This window comes from Symphalangus syndactylus, chromosome 9, assembly GCF_028878055.3.
Source record: "Symphalangus syndactylus isolate Jambi chromosome 9, NHGRI_mSymSyn1-v2.1_pri, whole genome shotgun sequence".
NCBI lineage: Eukaryota > Metazoa > Chordata > Mammalia > Primates > Hylobatidae > Symphalangus > Symphalangus syndactylus.
The window spans coordinates 133,071,769-133,089,444 of record NC_072431.2 but is presented as its reverse complement, the minus strand read 5'-3'; the positions used below and the strand labels follow the sequence as shown (position 1 = coordinate 133,089,444).

Below are 17,676 nucleotides of genomic sequence, written 5' to 3'. Positions count from 1 at the left end.
AGATTCTGGATTCAGTGTGTTAGCTCAATCAGCCAGGAGTGGCTTTTTAGTTTGCTGAGTTGGTTAATGAAACCATACTTAACAGTGCCTTCATTAAATTAGGTTAAGATACTAGGACTTCTGTCCAGGCACAGTGGCTTGCACCTGTAATCCCAGCACTTTGGGAGGCTGGGGAGGGTAGATCACTTGAACCCAGGAGTTCCAGACCAGCCTGAGCAACATGATGAGACTCCTGTCTCTACAAAAAATATAAAAATTAGCTAGCTGGGTGTAGTGGCACGTCTCTGTGGTCCCAGCTATTCTGGAGGCTGAGGCAGGAGGGTTGCTTGAGTCTGGGAGGTTGAGACTGCAATGCGTCATGATTGTGCCACTGCACTCCAGCCTGGGTGAACTGTCTCCCAAAAAAAAGAAAAAAAATCCTTGAACTTCCTTGGAATAATAGAGAAGGATCTAAGTCTTGGTGAGAAAGGAATGTTGAAGTAGATTTGTTATGAGTAACACACTCTTCCACCCTTTAAGTGCATCCCTCAGAAGAAACCAGAGGACAATCCCTTCACCAGAGTATTGAGAAGTCCACTGGTAAGAGCAGCACCAGTGTTTTTGAAAAGTCCTGTGTGGGCCGGGCTCAGTGGCTCACGCCTGTAATCCCAGCACTTTGGGAGGCCAAGGCAGGCGGATCACGAGGTCAGGAGGTCGAGACCATCCTGGCTAACACGATGTAACCCTGTCTTTACTAAAAATGCAAAAAATTAGCCGGGCGCAGTTGCGGGCGCCTGTAGTCCCAGCTACTCAAGAGGCTGAGGCGAGAGAATGGCGTGAACCCAGGAGGCGGAGCTTGCAGTGAGGCAAGATAGCGCCACTGCACTCCAGCCTGGGCGAAAGAGCAAGACTCTGTCTCAAAAAAAAAAAAAAAGGAAAAGTCCCGTAGCTGCTGTCCTCTACAGGTATAAGATGGTGGTACACAATGGAACTGTTGAGATGGGCTCCTTGATTCTAATGTTAATGATGGAATCCTGGAGTGGTAGAAACCAAGTGGCAGCACTAGTCAATGGAGAAAGATGAGCAACGTTGTCATAATGGGCAGTGGATTAGAGGGGTAACCCGTCAGATGATCCACGGGGATCTTTGGTGTTCACAAATTGATGGGCAGACTACTAAAGATGTAACTTGATCTGGTGAACAAAAACTTGATATAAGTCACCAAAATTGAGAGACCCAGCTTTTCAACCAATTCCCTAACTTCAGAGAATTCATAGACCCAGATGAAGGAGATGTTGAAAAAGGACTCTTTAAAAAAGATCTTACCCTGCTATGAGAATATACTATAAATTTTCTTCCTGAACTCCCCCAAAGATACCTGTGGCCATTTACTAAGGAAACGAAAATACCCAGGCATTGGGTGGATTACTAGAACCTGGCTCTAAGATAATGGTAAACGCTACATATCTAAAACCACTCTGGGCTGGACACAGGAGGCTGAGGCAGGAGGAGCGCTTCAGCCCAGGATTTTGAGGCTTCAGCGAGCTATGATTTTGACAGTGCACTCCAGCTTGGGTGACAGAGCAAGAGCTTGTCTTACAAATAAATAAATAAAAATAAAGGCTAGGCTCACGCATGTAATCCCAACACTTTGGGAGGCCAAGGTGGGTGGATCACTTGAGGTCAGGAGTTCGAGACCACCCTGGCCAATATGGTGAAACCCCATCTCTACTAAAAATACAAAAATTAGTTCGGCATGGTGGCATGTGCCTGTAGTCCCAGCTACTAGGTGGAGGTTGCAGTGAGCTGAGATCACACCACTGCACTCCAGCCTGGGCGACAGAACAAGACTCTATCTCCAAGAAAAAAAAAAAAAAATGAACAAATTGAAAATCAATAAATTTTTTTTGACACATTAGGTAGGAACACGTAAATGGTAATATGTTTGATAAATTAAGGAAGGCTGAGTGTGGACAGGTTTGAGGGGGATGTCCAGAGCTTTCTTCATAGCAAAAGCCTACTCTCAAAAGGAAGGGACTTTGCCAGAGCTTTATCCCAGCTGAGGAATGGAATGCCTCCTACTCTAGCCTCCTCCAGCCTTCTTGTCTTACATAATGAAGGAAAAATAAAACAAAACAAAAGAAAACAGAATAAACAGGGGTCAGGGCTTAGAGGAAATCAACTGGTGACTCTGCAGCCAGAGAGAGAGTACAGGGCAGAAGAGAAAGGAACTGTATCACTGGAAAAACACTTGTGAAGTTCATAGCCCAAGACAGAGGGCTGTGAAAACACCAATGTTTAATCAGAACATTATAGAACACACCCTGTTTCCAAAACTTACTACAGCACCAGTAGGGCTTTCATAGTAACAACTGAAGGTGCTGCAATTCACAGACTGCCCCTGAGGAAGAGAGTACAGTAGACCCCCCTTATTTGTGGTTTTGCTTTTCATGGTTTCAGTTACCTGCAGTCAACCACCTTCTGAAACCATAAATGGAAAATTCCAGAAATAAACAGTTCATAAGTTGTTTTTTTTTTTTTTTTTGAGACGGAGTTTCACTCTTGTTGCCCAGGCTGGAGTATAGTGGCGCGATCTCAGCTCACTACAACCTCTGCCTCCCGGATTCAAGCGATTCTTCTGTCTCAGCCTCCTGAGTGGCTGGGATTACAGGCATGTGCCGCCATGCCCAGCTAATTTTGTATTTTTAGTAGAGACAGGGCTTCTCCATGTTGGTCAGGCTGGTCTCAAACTCCTGACTTCGGGTGATCCACCCGCCTCAGCCTCCCAAAGTGCTGGGATTACAGGCGTGAGCCACCGTGCACAGCCAACAGTTCATAAGTTTTAAGCTACATGCTGTTCCAAGGAGCATGACAAAATCTCACACTGTCCTGCCCCATGGTGCCTGGGATGATTCATCCCTTCGTCCAGTGTATCCATGCTCTTTATGCTGTGCAGCCTCAGTCACTTCGTACCTTTCTCAGTTGTCCCATTCTCAGATTGACCATCAGGATATTGCAGTGTTCTGTTTTACTTAATAATGGCACAAAATTTCAGAATAGTGATGCTGGCCATTTGGATATGCCACAGAGAAGCTTTAAAGCACTTCCTTTAAGTGAAAAGGTGAAAGTTCTTGACTTAATAATATGTACACCATGGAATATTATGCAGCCATAAAAAAGAATGAGTTTGTGTCCTTTGCAGAGACATAGATGAAACTGGAAACCGTCTTTCTCAGCAAACTAACACAGCAACTGAAAACCAAACACCACATGTTCTCAGTCATAAGTGGGAGTTGAACAATGAGAACACATGGACACAGGGAGGGGAATATCACACACTGGGGTCTGTTAGGGAGTGGGGGCAAGGGGAGGGATAAAATGAGGACAAATACCTAATGCATGCAGGGCTTAAAACCTAGATGATGGGCACGCCTGTAATCCCAGGACTTTGGGAGGCCGAGGTGGGTGGATCATGAGGTCAGGAGATCGAGACCATCCTGGCTAACATGGTGAAACCCCGTCACTACTAAAAATACAAAAAATCAGCTGGGCGTGGTGGCAGGCATCTGTAGTCCTGGCTACTCAGGAGGCTGAGGCAGGAGAATGGCGTGAACCTGGGAGGTGGAGCTTGCAGTGAGCCAAGATCGCGCCATTGCACTCCAGCCTGGGCAACAGAGTGAGACTCCGTCTCAAAAAAAAAAAAAAAAAAAAAAAAAAAACTAGATGATGGGGCTGGGCTCGGTGGCCCAGCCTGTAATCCCATCTCTTTAGGAGGCCGAGGTGGGTATATCACCTGAGGTCAGGAGTTCAAGACCTGCCTGGCCAACATGGTGAAACCCCGTCTCTATTAAAAATACAAAAATTAGCCGGGTGTGGTGATGTGTCTGTAATCCCTGCTACTAGGGGACTTGAGGCAGGAAGATCTCTTAAACCTGGGAGGCAGAGGTTGCAGTGAGCCAAGACCATGCCACTGCACTCCAGCCTGGGCAATAGAGCAAGACTCCGTCTCAAACAAAAAAAAAAAAGAAAACCTAGATGGCGGGTTGATGGATGCAGCAAATCACCACGGCACATGTATACCTATGTAACAAACCTGCATGTTCAGCACATGTATCCCAGAACTTGAAGTATAATAATAAAATAATTAATAAAAAGAAAAACAAAAATAGTATGTATGGAGTTTAGTACTATTCAAGGTTTCAGGCATTGACTAGGGATCTTGGAATGCATCTTTTAAGGATAAGGAGGTACTGCTATAATTTAGAAAATGCAAGAGAAGGAAAGTTGATTGTATTTTACTTTTTCTCGTATTTTTTTTTATTCTTTTCTGATGTTCCAAGAGTCCTTCTTTTGTCATTTGCTTTTTGTCTAGAGAAATTTCTTTCTTTCTTTTTTTTTTTTTTTTTTTTTGAGACAGTTTCACTCTTGTTGCCCAGGCGGGAGTGCAATGGCATGATCTTGGCTCACTGCAACTTCTGCCTCCCAGGTTCAAGCAATTCGCCTGCCTCAGCCTCCTGAGTAGCTGGGATTACAGGCATGCGCCACCATGCCCAGCTAATTTTGTATTTTTAGTAGAGACAGGGTTTCTCCATGTTGCTCAGGCTGGTCTCAAACTTCCAACCTCAGGTAATCCAACCGCCTCAGCCTCCCAAGGTGCTGGGATTACAGGCGTGAGCCACTTCACCCGGCTAGAGAAATTCCTTTAGACATTTTTTTTAAAGTTGGCGACCAAGTGAGAATGACTCAATTTCCCTTCATTATTGAAGGATATTTTTGTGGGATATAGAATTCTGAGCTGACAGTTATTTTCTTTCAGCACTTGAAAAACACTGTGCCACCTCCTTTTGGCCTCCATTGTTTCAATGAGAAATCTGTTGTCACTCAAATAGTTTAACCTCTAGAGATGTAATTTCTCTTTTGCTGCTTTCAGGATTTTCTTCTTGCCTTTGGTATTCAAGATTTTGAAGTTCATGCCAAGTTTGACTGTGATGTGACTTGGCAGGGATTTCATTAGGCTTATGTTGTCTAATGTTCATTTCGAGCTTTTAAATCCGTAGGTTTATTTATTTTTTGCCAAATTTCAGACATTTTCAACCATTGTTTCTTCTCTTTTTTTTTTTTTTTTTTGAGACAAAGTCTCACTCTGTCTCCCAGGCTGGAGTGCAGTGGCATGAACTTGGCTCACTGCAACCTCTGCCTCCTGGGTTCAAGTGAGTCTCCTGCCTCAGCCTCCAGAGTAGCTGGGATTACAGGCATGCACTACCATGCCTAATTTTTGGATTTTTAGTAGAGATGGGGTTTCACCATGTTGGCCAGGCTAGTCTCAAACTCCTGACCTCAGGTGATCTGCCCACCTTGGCCTCCCAAAGCGTTGGGATTACAGGAGTGAGCCACTGTGCCTGGCCTTTTTTGTTGTTCTTGTTGTTGTTTTCGTACATTAGAGACAGTGTCTTGCTCCATCACTAGGCTAAAGTGCAGTAGTATGATTGTGGCTCATGGCAGCCTCAAACTCCTGGGCTCAAGCACTCCTCCCACCTCAGCCTCTCCAGTTTCAGGGACTACAAGTACATGCCACCACACCTGACTAATTTTCGTCTTTGTTTTTTTTTTTCTTCTTAGAGACGGAGGCCGGTCTTGAACTCCTGGGCTCAAGCAGTCTGCCCACCTGGGCCTCCTAAAGTGCTGGGATTACAGGTATGAGCTACGGCACCCAGCCTCAATCATTATTTCTTGATTACTTTTTCAGCCTTGCCCTCTTTGTCCTCTGTTGTGAGACTTCAGTAGCATGAATGTTAGATCTTTTGTTATAGTCCCACATGTCCCTGAAGATCTCTTCATTTTTTTCTGTTTTCTCTCTGTTGTTCGGATTGGGTAATTGCTATTGCTTTACATATGCCTTCACTGATTCTTTCCTCTGTCCTTTCCATTCTACTGTTGAGCCCAGTCATAGATTTTGATTTTTAATTATTTATGTCTCTATATTTTTCAGTTCTAAAATTTCCATCTGTTCTTCTTTCTCATTCAGTTTGAGTTGGTTTTTCATAGAATTTTGTTTTTTGTTTCTTTGGGTTTTGTTTTTATTTTATTTTGCTTTTTATTTTTGTAGAGACAGGGGTCTCGCTTTATTGCCCAGGCTGGACTTGAACTCCTGGCCTCAAGTGACCTTCCTGCTTGGGCCTCCTAAAGTGCTGGGATTACAGGCATGAGCCATGGTACCTGGCCCTTGATATGATTCTGAGTACTATGACACTCTGGTTCTTATTTAAATCTTCTAGCTTAGAAGAGAATTCTGGTATAATAAGAAATATTGTACCTGGTTCCTGGTACAAAGTTCCGAAAACCCTTGGAATTTCCTGAGTGCTGGGAGTGTCTTGTTATTTATAAGGAGCCACTTTTGATCACACCTGAGTTTATGCTAATGAGGTGGCTTAAGATGGTTGTCCTTAGATAGCCTCAAGATGGGGCTGGTCACCAGAAGAACCAAGTGATTAGAGGGTCGAAACTTTCAGCCCACCCACCAACCTCCAGGAAAGAGTGAAGGGGAAGGGAGCTAGAGTTTAATTAAGCTCCACAAACACCCTGAAAGACAAGATTTTATGAGCTTCCACGTTGTTGAACAGGTGGAGGTGATGAGAGGGTGGTGCACCCCCAGTACACAGGGACAGATGGTCCTGTGCTTGGGGTCCTTCTGGACCTTGCTTTATGTACCTCTTCATCCAGTTATTCATCTCTATCCTTTATAATACCCTATGCAATAAACCAGTCAATATAATACAATGTTTTCCTGAGTTATATGGGTTATGCTAGCAAATTATTGAATCTTAGAAGGGGATCGTGGGACCCGCAATTTATAGCCAGTAGGTCGAAAGTGGGACTTGCAATTGGTATCTGAAGTGGAGGCAACTTGTGGGACTGAGCCCTTAACCTGTGGGATCTGACACTATCTCCAGTTAGATAGTATCAGAATTGAAGTGAATTATAGGCCACCCAATTGTTGTTTGCCATAGAATTGCCTGGTGTGGTGGTAAAAACCCCCACACATCTGATGTCACAAGTGTTGTGTGAAAGTATACAGGAAAGAGGCTGGGCACGGTGGCTCACACCTGTAACCCCAACACTTTGGGAGGCCGAGGTGGGCGGATCACCTGAGGTCAGGAGTTCGAGACCAGCCTGGCCAACATCATCAAACCCTGTCTCTACTAAAAATACAAAAAATACCAGGCTTGGTGGCAGGCGCCTGTAATCGCAGCTACTCGGGAGGCTGAGGCAGAAGAATCGCTTGAACCCGGGAGGCAGAGGTCGCAGTGAGCCAAGATCGTGCCACTACACTCCAGCCTGGGCTACGGAGAAAAACTCCATCTGAAAAAAAAAAAAAAAAGTGTAGAGGGAAGAGTGTTTTTCCCAACAGTCAAACTGTTTAGGCTCAGAATACATGTCCTGGCCCACTTTTGTGGGCTGTGGTTGAAATGTCAAATTAGTTGTTTTTTTGTTCTGGGTTTTTTTTTTTCTTGTGTGACAGCCACAACTGACTGACTTTTAGCACCACAGCAACACTGTAAACTTGGAAGCCATTGGCAGCCTCCCTTGACTTCCTGTTCTTCAACATTATTATAAACACCTGATTGCCCAGTTCAAACCCTCTGCTTGAAATACCCAGAGTGATTTCTGTTTTCCTACTTAAGCTCTGATGGATTTCCTCTCTTATGTCAAATGAACACATCTAAAGCTCATTACAGCCATGATATGGGGAGTAATTCCTAGTAGCTGATAGTTTCTGCACAAGTTTCAAAAATCCCCTCTGCATAGTTGGCTTGAACCGTTTAAACTCTAATAACCTGAGAGTCTGTAGGTTGAGCCCTTACGTATCTGAGAATCTAGAAGAAAGAAAGTAGCCTAACTTTACCATACAGCTAGCTGACATGAGTTTCTTATAAAAATACATATACTTTTCATGTACCACTATTTTATCTCATTAGAGATTGTCATTGTCTTATGGCTAGAAGAAAACATCTGTTGATCCATGTCATCTTTTGTGTAGTAGTGGGGGTAAATCTCAACATCTTGCCCAGCCCAGTCTTGAACTCCTGGCCTCAAGAGATCCTCCCACCTCAGCCTCCAGAGTAGCAGGGATTACTGGCATGGGCCACAGCGCTCTCTAGAAATTAATCACTATAGAATGCATCAACTTAAATCTGTGTTTTTTTTTTTTTTTTGAGACAGAGTCTTGCTCTGTCGCCCGGGTTGGAGTACAGTGGCGCAGTCTCAGCTCACTGCAAGCTCCGCCTCCCAGGTTCACGCCATTCTGCCACCTCAGCCTCTCCGAGTAGCTGGGACTACAGGCACCTGCCACCACGCCCAGCTAATTTTTTTCCATATTTTTAGTACAGATGGGGGTTTCACCGTGGCCTATGACCTCTTAACCTCGTGATCCAGCTGCCTCAGTCTCCCAAAGTACTCGGATTACAAGCAAGAGCTGTTGTGCTCGGCCCATCAACTTAAATCTGTGTAACAAACCTTACCCTTCAGGTGATTTTCCTGGTCACCTGCCCCAGGACTGTACCCACACCTTTCTTTCTTTGTCTCAAGTATTTAAGCCTGAATTCAAAGCCACCTCTTTGAGATTTTTTTTTTTTTTACTGCGGGAGATTTACTCATTTTTCCCTGCATGTCTCCCCTATCTACATAAAATATTCAGGCTAATGAATTTCTGGTTTTTGTTTACAGGGGTTCATTCCAACTAAGAACAGTGAAATGCCCAGAGAAAATTATTTTTCCTCCCCTACAGCACTCAACAAGGACTCTTAATCCAATCTCCGTTCCTGAGTTTAGCATGCGTTTCCTTGCAGATCCCAGTTATAGGCAGAAAGAAACTAATATTGACAAAGGGCCTACTATGTGCCCAGTGCTTTCAAACAGTTAATAAATTCCAGAGAAGTGAAGTGACTTGCCCAAGATTCTGAGACCACAAAGCAAGGAAGGAGGGGTGGAAGTCAGGATTTAGCATGTAGATTCCAAGCCCTACAATTTCTGTCACATTACCGTTTTTTATTTTTCCAAGAGTGCTCCTAAATAAGTGTGAGATACCAGGCAGAAGTGAAGAAGCTTCTTTTTTTTTTTTTTTCATTTTTTTGAGATGGAGTCTCGCTTTGTCTCCCAAGCTGGAGTGCAGTGGTGCGATCTCGGCTCACTGCAACCTCTGCCTCTGGGGTTTAAGTGATTCTCCTGCCTCAGTCTCCTTAGTAGCTGGGATTACAGGCACACACTACCACAGCCAGCTAATTTTTGTATTTTTATTTTATTTTTTATTTCTTGAGACAGAGTTTTGCTCTTGTTGCTCAGGCTGGAGTGCAATGACGCGATCTCAGCTCACCGCAACCTCTGCCTCCCGAGTTCAAGTGATTCTCCTGCCTCAGCCTCCCAAGTGGCTGGGATTACAGGCATGTGCCACCACACCCAGCTAATTTTGTATTTTTAGTAGAGACAGGGTTTCTCCATGTTAGTCAGGCTGGTCTCAACTCCCAACCTCAGGTGATCCGCCAGCCTTGGCCTCCTTTAAGTGCTGGGATTATAGGTGTGAGCCACTGCACCCGGCCTTATTTTCGTATTTTTAGTAGAGATGGGATTTCAGCATGTTGGCCAGGCTGGTCTCTAACTCCTTACCTCAAGTGATCTGCCTGCTTCAGCCTCCCAAAGTGCTGGGATTACAGGCGTGAGCCACCGCACCCAGCCAGAAGTGAAGTTTCTATATGAATGTCAATGTTATTTTTATTTATTTTATTTTTTTTTGAGACGGAGTCTCGCTCTGTCGCCCAGGCTGGAGTGCAGTGGCGCAATCTTGGCTCACTGCAAGCTCCGCCTCCCGTGTTCACGCCATTCTCCTGCCTCAGCCTCTCTGAGTAGCTGGGACTACAGGCTCCGGCCACCACACCCGGCTAATTTTTTGTATTTTTAGTAGAGACGGGGTTTCACAGTGGTCTCGATCTCCTGACCTCGTGATCCGCCCGCCTTGGCCTCCCAAAGTGCTGGGATTACAAGCATGAGCCACCGCGCCCGGCCATGAATGTCGATGTTATTGCACTAGGTTTAATGCCATGCTGTGACCTCTCAGATTCTTTTACTAAAGATGAGATATGATATATATAGATTCTAGATTCCTAATAAAAGCCCAGCAGGACTGGCTCCCAGGTGATACTTTCTTTCCCAAGAGAAGCAGAATTATAAAGGATTTAGATGCAAGGTTGGTACCTTAATATTCTTTCCTGGCTGGCTAAGTGTGAAGTGGGGAGGGAGGGAATGGAGGGATACCAGGGGCCCTGTCCAAAAATATCACTTCCCACTATAAGCTAATTAAAGATACATTTGTGTTAACTAGTTTCTCCTTTGAAAGCAATTACTGCCATGCCAGGCCTCATTAACAACTCAGTATGACTTCCTTTAAACAGAAAATCCACTCAGCTCTTAACTGGCCCTGTGAGGTTCCAGCTAGAGTCCTTGGATTTACCGAAGAGCAAATTTATGAAGTAGATACTTCTTCGTTTATTACAATTAAAGAGGGAAGGCAGATTCGAAAAGATAACTGTGGTCATAGGTGGTAGAGAAAATACGCTAGCGGAGGACCCGCCTTGAAGTATCTCATTGACCAGCACAGGATTGTGAAAGGACAGAAAGCCAAAGACTGATTCAAAGCCCAGAGGCCACTAATTTACTGTTAAGGACACACAGGCAATGTGCATAGAGCATTTGCTTCCACACCTGGCTATTATTTTGTGCATGTGTGTGTGTGTGTGTGTGTATCAGGATTTTAATGCACAGCTGGCCAGTGACTCAACACAACGTGTGTGTGTGTGTGTGTGTGTGTGTGTATCAGGATTTTAATGCACAGCTGGCCAGTGACTCAACACAACCCCATGGCTCTGAACCGTCTCATTCAAATTGTAAGTTTCACTGCATAAATAATAGGTACTGCTCTTTCTATAGATCCAATAGAAAATAGGCTCTTTTTTTGGTTCTAGCTCTTTTCCTTGAAACTTTATTTATATTTAAATTTTTTAGCGCCAGGCCCGGTGGCTTGTGCCTGTGATCCCAGCACTTTGGGAGGCCAAGGCGGGTGGATCACCTGAGGCCTGGAGTTCGAGACCAGCCTGACCAACATGGTGAAACTCCATCTCTACTAAAAATACAAAAAGTAGCCGGGCATGGTGGTGGGTGCCTGTAATCCCAACTACTCAGGAGGCTGAGGCAGAAGAATCACTTGAACCTGGGAGGCAAAGGTTGCAGTGAGCCGAGATCGCACAATTGCACTCCAGCCTGGGTGATAGAGACTGTGTCTCAAAAAAAATACTGTTGCCCAGGCTGGAGTGCAGTGGTGCGATCTCGGCTCACTGCAGCCTCGGCCTCCCAGTTCCAAGTGATTCTCCTGCCTCAGCCTCCTGAGTAGCTGGAACTACAGGCCCATGCCACCACACCTGGCTAATTTTTGTATTTTAGTAGAGACGGGGTTTCACTGTGTTGGCCAGGCTGCTCTCAAACTCCTGACCTCAGGTGATCCGCCCTCCTCGGCCTCCCAAAGTGCTGGGATTACAGGCATGAGCCACCGAGCCCAACCAATTTTTTTATGTGGTTTTAAAGACAGGGTCTCCCTCTGTCACCCAGGCTGGAGTACAGTGACATGATCATAGCTTATTGTAGCCTCTGACTCCTAAGCTCAAAAGATATTCCCATTTCAGCCTTCCAAGTAACTGGAAATACAGGCACATGCCACCAGTCCCAGCTTTGAAGTGTGTTGTTGTTTTTGTTTTTAATAAAACTTTTTTTTAATGCAATGGGTTTTTTAGTTTTGTTTTGTTTTGAGACAGGGTCTTGCTCCATTGCCCAAACTGGAGTGCAGTGGTGCGATCTTGGCTCACCACAACCTTGCCTTCCCGGAGTCAAGCAATCCTCCCACCTCAGCATCACCTGCCCTCCCCACCTGGAAGCTGGGACTGCAGGTGCTCACCACCATGCCCAGCTATTTTTGGTATTTTTTGTAGAGATGGAGTTTCACCATGTTCCCCAGGCTGGTCTCGAACTCCTGGCCTCAAGCAGTCAGCCCACCTTGACCTCCCAAAGGGCTGGGATGACAGGTGTGAGCCACTGCACCTGGCCCAATGTGTTTTTTATTGGAAAAAAAAAAATCACAGAGAAGACATTCATGCCCTGGCCAAGCCAAGGGGGCTACCCCAAGTAAATGGCAATTTGCTGTGGGAATGGGGGCTGGATCTCAGTCCTGACCAAGGCCCGTGGATGAGTCCTGGCACTGCCACTTACTGAAAATGTACGTTGTAGCAGATTACTTAACTTTATTCTGCCTCTGTTTCTCATTTGTAAAATACAGTCATTGTGAGTTTTGAATAAGTCATCATTTCCTTCCCTTCTTCTTCTTATACTACTAGAGTGTTAGTCTTTGCAAACCCAAATATTTAAAGAGACTATTTTTATTTGCTTTTATCACAATGTCCTAACTTGGGTAAATCAACATGATGCAATAAGATCAAGACCTCTTTGGTCTTTTACTGGGCTGAAATCTTGTAATAAATGCTCACAAGATATCAAATGGCAAAAACTATATCATTCAAAAGATCTGAGTATTATAAATCCAGAGTAATGTCTGGTACACAATAAGAGAATTGGAGGTACTTTAGCCACCCCCAATCTCTGATACATATCTTTATATTATATATCGTGGATGGGCAGCCTCAGCCTGATTTGTTGCCAGTCCCCTAGGTATTGAGCAAGTTGTGTAACCTCCGCAAATTCCTCCTGCAAGATCCAGGTCAGGAGCAGCCACTCAAACCCTAGGCTGAGCACGAATCCTAGAGGTTGGACCATTAGGAAGAAACAAGCCAGCACCTAGGCATCCTTTTACACAGGTTTTCAAAAAGACCCACTTACACACCTATATGCCGGGGAGGTTCTGCTTTTGTTTCTATTTTTTTTGAGACAGAGTTTTGCTCTTGTTGCCCAGGCTGGAGTGCAATGGCACAATCTCAGCTCACTGCAACCTCCGCCTCCTGGGTTCAAGTGATTCTCCTGCCTCAGCCTCCAGAGTAGCTAGGATTACAGGCATGTGCCACCACGCCTGGCTAATTTTGTATTTGTAGTAGAGACGGGGTTTCTCCATGTTAGTCAGGCTGGTCTTGAACTCCTGACCTCAGGTGATCTGCCCACCTCAGCCTCCCAAAGTGCTCAGATTACAAACATGAGCCACCACACCCGGCCTTGGGTTGTACTTTTCTAGCCTCTGTATTTTTTTTTTTTTTTTTTCCTGCAGCAGGACTTTTATTTAGGTGTCGGGACTGCTCTGCCACAGTTGCCCACCTGGGGCGCGTCCCTGCTGGCCGCCCCGTCACAGCCCGAACCAGCTAGGGATGCCGCCCCGCCGCGGGTCGCTGCTCTGCCTGTGCTGCCTCTCCTCCTCCAGCATGCTGTAGAGGTCGTCGGCAGCGCTGCCTTCAGGGCTCTGGTCTTTCTCGGGAAACAGATCTGGGAACGTGAAGGTCTGTCCATGGGCCAGCTGCACGTAGGCGACCTTGTAGTCCGGCTTCTTGATCCTCATGTTTCTGTGATCTCTTCTCTTGTTAGAGCCATGCTGCACCCGTGTCCGCACGGCAGCCACGGGCACGTTATAGATGCTCTCGAGGTAATTCCTGAGGTCCACTCTTGTCATTTCCATGGGGATCCGGAACTGCACGGTGTCCTCGGGCTGGGTCACACCGGGCCGCACCAGCTGAATGAAGAAGTTGGTTCGGAACACCCGAAGTTGTGGGCCACCCAGCTGGTACAGGGGGTACACCACATTCCATGCCATGGCGGCCACGCGCGCTTCCCTAGCCTCTGTATTTACAGACAGGTCAAGGAGAAGAAAGTTGGGACTCTCTTAAGTCAGAATAAGTTAATATGGTTATACATTTAAATGCTAATAATTCAATCATTTTAAAAAGGAGAGATTGATCAGGCATAGTGGCTCATGCCTGTAATCCTAGCACTTAGAGAGTCTGAGGCAGGACAGCTGCTGGATACCAGGAGTTGGAGACTAGCCTGGGCAATATAGCAAGACCTCATCTCTACAAAAAAGAAAAAATTGGCTTGGTGTGGTGGCTCATGCCTGTAATCCTATTACTTTGGGAGGCCAAGGTGGGCGGATTGGGCGGGTTGCCTGAGGTCAGGAAGTCAAGGCCAGCCTGGCCAACATGGCTAAACCCTGTCTCTACTAAAAAATACAAAAAATAGCCAGTCATGGTGGTGGGTGCCTGTAATCCCAGCTGCTCGGGAGGCTGAGGCAGGAGAATTGCTTGAACCTGGGAGGCGGAGATTGCAGTGAGCTGAGATCGCGCCATTGTACTCCAGCCTGGGCATCAACAGTGAAACTCCTTCTCAAAAAAATAAAAGGAAAAGAAAAGGACCCGGCGCAGTGGCTCACGCCTGTAATCCCAGCAGTTTGGGAGGCCGAGATGGGTGGATCACGAGGTCAGGAGATCGAGACCATCCTGGCTAACACGGTGAAACCCCGTCTCTATTAAAAATACAAAAAATTAGCCGGGCGTGGTGGCAGGCGCCTGTAATCCCACCTACTCAGGAGGCTGAGGCAGGAGAATGGCGTGAACCCAGGAAGCGGAGCTTGCAGTGAGCCGAGATCGCGCCGCTGCACTCCAGCCTGGGCGACAGATTGAGACTCCATCTCAAAAAAAAAAAAAAAAGGGAAAAGAAAAAGAAAAAATTAGCAAGACGTGGTGACATGCATCTGTCGTCTCAGCCACTTGGGAAGCTGAGGTGGGGGATCACTTGAGACCGGGAGTTCAAGGGTGCAGTGAGCTATGATTGTACCACTGCACTCTAGCCTGGGCAACAGAGTGACAGTCTGTCTCTTAAAAAAAAAAAAAATAGGCCAGGCACGGTGGCTCATGCCTGTAATCCTAGCACTTTGGGAGGCCAAGGCAGGCAGATTACCTGAGATCAGGAGTTCGAAACCTCGTCTCTACTAAAAATCCAAAAAATAGTCGAGTGTGGTGGCACACACCTATAATCCCAGCTACTCGGGAGGCTGAGACAGGAGAATTGCTTGAACCTGGGAGGCGGAGGTTGCAGTGAGCCGAGATCGCACTACTGCCCTCCAGCCTAGGTGACAGAGACAAGCCTCCGTCTCAAAAAAAAAAGAAAAAAAATAGATAAAATTAAGTTGGGCTTTCTTTTTTGAGATGGAGTCTCACTCTGTTGCCCAGGCTGGAATGCAGTGGTGTGATCTTGGCTCATTGCAACCTCCGTCTCCCGGGTTCAAGCAATAACGTGTCAGCACCCCCTAGTAGCTGGGATTACAGGAGCGCGCCACCACACCCGGCCATATGTTGCACTTTTAGTAGAGACGGAGTTTCAACATGTTGGCCAGGCTGGTCTCAAACTCATGACCTCAGGTTATCTGCCCGTCTCCGCCTCCTAACATGCTGGGATTACAGGCATGAGCCACCACACCCAGCCAAAATTAAGTTTTAAAATATATACAATTAAGCCTAATAGTAGTGGGTGGAGGGGATCTTGGTGGAGGAATACACTCCCGAAAAATTTTTTAAAACAAAAATATTGAAAGGAACCGTTGTGAGTTTGTAGCCAGATTTCTTAAGGTCTTGCTTAGTTAGGCAAGGCTTACAAAAGACAAAAATTTAACAATGAAGATATTACATGAGAGGTCACATAGATGGCACACCCTACCCTCTATGCCTAAATTCTCATATGAGTTGCATTTCCACCTTTCTGGCGCTTTGGGCAGCGACTTGGTGGTTGGCAAGAACAAGCTCCTTATGAAAGGCAGCAAAAAGGGAGCCAAGAAGAAGGTATTTGATCCATCTTCTAAGAAAGGTTGGTATGCTGTGGAAGCGCCTGCTATGTTCAATGTAAGAAATATTGGGAAATACTAGTCACCAGGACTCAAGAAACGAAAATTGTCTCTGTTTGCTCAAGGGTCATTTGTTTGAAGTGAGCCTTGCTGAATGATGAAGTTGCATTTAGAAAAGTCAAGCTTATTATTGAGGATGTTCAGAGCAAAAACGCCTAACTTGCATGGCATGGATCTTAGCAGTGACAAAATGTGTTCCATGGTGAAAAAAGGGCAATGATTGCAGCTCATGTTAATGTCAAGACTACCAATGTCTTGCTTACCAAGACTACTACTATTTGCTTTGCCTATTCTGTGTTGGTAAAAAACACAACAGTCGGCCGGGCGCTGTGGCGCACACTTGTAATCCCAGCACTTTGTGAGGCTGAGACAGGCGGATCACCTGAGGTCAGGAGTTCAAGACCAGCCTGGCTAACATGGTGAAACCCTGTCTCTACTTAAAAAAAAAAAAAAATTAGCTGGGTGTGTTGGCACCCACCCGTTATCCCAGCTACTTGGGAGGCTAAGGCAGGAGAATTGCTTGACGCAGGAGGCAGAGGTTGCAGTGAGCCAAGGTCACACCACTGCACTCCAATCTGGGCAAGAGAGCAAGACTCTGTCTCAAAAAAAAAAAAAAAAAAAAACAGTCAGATAGAGAAGACCTCTTACACTCATACCAACAAGTCTGCCAAGAAGATGACTGAAAACATAACCTGGGAGGTGTAGAAAAGTGACTTGAAAAGGTGGTCAGTAAATTGATTCCAGATAGCATTGGAAAAGACAAAGAAAAGGCTTACTAGTCTATTTATCCTCTCCCTGATGTCCTGATTAGAAAAGTGAAAATGCAGGCGGGGCGCAGTGGCTCACACCTGTAATCCCAGCACTTTAGGAGGCTGAGACGGGCGGATTACCAGGTCAGGATTTCGAGACCAGCCTGACCAACGTGGTGAAACCCCATCTCACTAAAAATACAAAAATTAGCTAGGTGTGATGGCACACCTGTAATCCCAGCTACGCAGGAGGCTGAAGCAGGAGAATCGCTTGAACCCGGGAGGCGGAGGTTGCAGTGAGCTGAGATAGCACCAGTGCACTCCAGCCTGGGCGACAGGGCAAGACTCCATCTCAAAAAAAAAAACGGCCCAAGTTTGAATTGGGAATATTCATTGAGCTTCGTGGTCAAAGCAGTAGTTCTGGAAAAGCTCCTGGGGACAAGACAGGTGCTAAAGTTGAATGAGCTGATAGATATGAACCACCAATTCAAGTATCTATTTAAAATTCAGACTTTTAGTAGTGACAGAAAGTCCTATTTGTAAACAAACAAAAACCAGTTACTTGGCCGGGCGCGGTGGCTGACGCCTGTAATCCCAGCACTTTGGGAGGCTGAGGCAGGCAGATCACCTGAGGTCAGGAGTTCAAGACCAGCTTGGCCAAGATGGTGAAACCTCATCTCTACTAAAAATACAAAAGTTAGCCAGGCGTGGTGACAAGCGTCTGTAGTCCCAGCTACTCAGGAGGCTGAGACAGGAGAATGCTTGAACCTGGGAGGCAGAGGTTGCAGTGAGCCAAGATAGTGCCACTGCACTCCAGCCTAGGCAACAGAGTGAGACTCCATCTAAAACAAAACAAAACAAAAAACAGTTACTTGATATTAGTAAAATGCAATGAAGACCCTTACTGCTACTTACAGGTGAATGATCAAAGGTCGTTCCTGAGATTTGAGTCTAACAAATGGGAGGGTTTTGGCCGCCTTAATGGAAACAGGGCTGTCCATGAAGAGAGTGGGTCCAGGGTGT

At 45.8% G+C, this 17,676-nt stretch overlaps 1 protein-coding gene across 1 annotated transcript; it reads right to left on the bottom strand.

Moving 5' to 3' along the window:
- Positions 1-13,263: 13,263 nt before the first annotated feature.
- Positions 13,264-13,844, bottom strand: LOC129490407 (large ribosomal subunit protein uL23m-like). Its single transcript, XM_055294288.2, has one exon. It carries the CDS (start codon positions 13,823-13,825, stop codon positions 13,364-13,366), a length of 462 nt encoding a protein of 153 aa, XP_055150263.1. The 5' UTR covers positions 13,826-13,844; the 3' UTR covers positions 13,264-13,363.
- Between the last annotated feature and the right edge of the window lie 3,832 nt (positions 13,845-17,676).